The sequence below is a fragment of the Bactrocera latifrons genome, unplaced genomic scaffold (genome assembly GCF_001853355.1).
Source record: "Bactrocera latifrons isolate USDA-ARS-PBARC rearing strain unplaced genomic scaffold, ASM185335v1 scaffold_341, whole genome shotgun sequence".
Classification (NCBI taxonomy): Eukaryota; Metazoa; Arthropoda; class Insecta; order Diptera; family Tephritidae; genus Bactrocera; species Bactrocera latifrons.
The window spans coordinates 238853-240044 of record NW_017536981.1 but is presented as its reverse complement, the minus strand read 5'-3'; the positions used below and the strand labels follow the sequence as shown (position 1 = coordinate 240044).

Genomic DNA, 1192 nt, shown 5'->3' with positions numbered 1-1192 from the left:
TGATCCTTTAGATATATATGGCTGGAACGAGAGTAATGTTGAATTCGATAKGTATGTTTTAAAGAAAAAAAATTTAGTGATAAACGAGTAAAACTCAGCTTACCACAGATGGCCTGCCCCCGAGGGCCCAACTTTTTCCTTTTCCTTTCTAGAATTTTACAAAAGTAAATAATGTCACAAAGATTATGTTGATGCATAGTATAACTACATATATTTTTGTGTGAAATTCCTTATTTTTACATGAACTTCTTTTGGAATAAATTTGTGTCCCATTAGCACAGATATATCGGCATAGATGTGCAAATTTCGTTTAGCCCGTTGCAAGTCTCCGACTCGTTCACGCCACAAATCAATGAAAACATTTTCGACACTGTATGTTCACATTGTTCGTTGTTTGTTTCCGTCCTTCCAAAAATATTAAAATTAGTTTTTGGAAAGATATTGGCACATAATATAATTAGCAATATAAAAAAAGCTTACCCCTAACTTTCCTTAAATCTTTTGTTTACGTTTTCATCATCTTCTTTCTATCAATCACCAACAGCAAAAATCTGCCATTTCTAACCAATGTTGCCTACTAAAATTTGATAAATTCCGCTAAATGCACGAAATTTTTGTGAATTACTAATTTGCATTAACGTACGTCAAATGTGCAAGTTAATGCATATTAAGCGCGCTAATGCAAATTAACGCTGTCATCTGTCAGGGCTATAAGTATATAAATATTTCCTTTGCGATTTAAGGAATGCAGATGATGATTGGAGGATGGAGTCATGTGTAGAGGAGGATGGAGTCATGTGTAGAAGTTCACGCAAGTGAGGAAAGTTTTGTGATCGCCATTCACTTAGGAGTGGCCAGAAACGATTCTTTTACATATGACTCAAGCAGCTCACGACTTCCGGTCCTTGACCAAGTATCCTCTGGGTAGCCTAAGAACATCCGTTTGAAGGTGAGCTAAAGTGAGAAGGCGAAACATTCCCTGCATAGCGTTGTGCGCTGGGTTTGGGACCTGTCACATAAAAAAAAAGCACCCCAATGACAACGCAACAACAGCCTCGGATGAGAGACCCCACTTTTGATGACGACTATGGCAAACGAAATAAGGACTACGACTTGAGGGCATGCACCTGGAATGTCCGGTCCCTTAATTGRGAAGGTGCCGCTGCCCAGCTGGTCGATGTCCTCGTAAAAA

General features: G+C 38.7%; 1 protein-coding gene across 1 annotated transcript in view; it reads right to left on the bottom strand.

Annotated features, from left to right (window-relative positions):
- Window positions 1–226: 226 nt before the first annotated feature.
- LOC108971440 overlaps window positions 227–1192 on the bottom strand; it is a 189975-nt gene continuing 189009 nt past the window's right edge. The window contains exon 5 of the mRNA XM_018937495.1: window positions 227–405. Within this exon, the coding sequence (XP_018793040.1) occupies window positions 379–405 (27 nt within the window). The 3' untranslated portion in view covers window positions 227–378. The remainder of the gene's footprint in view (window positions 406–1192) is intronic.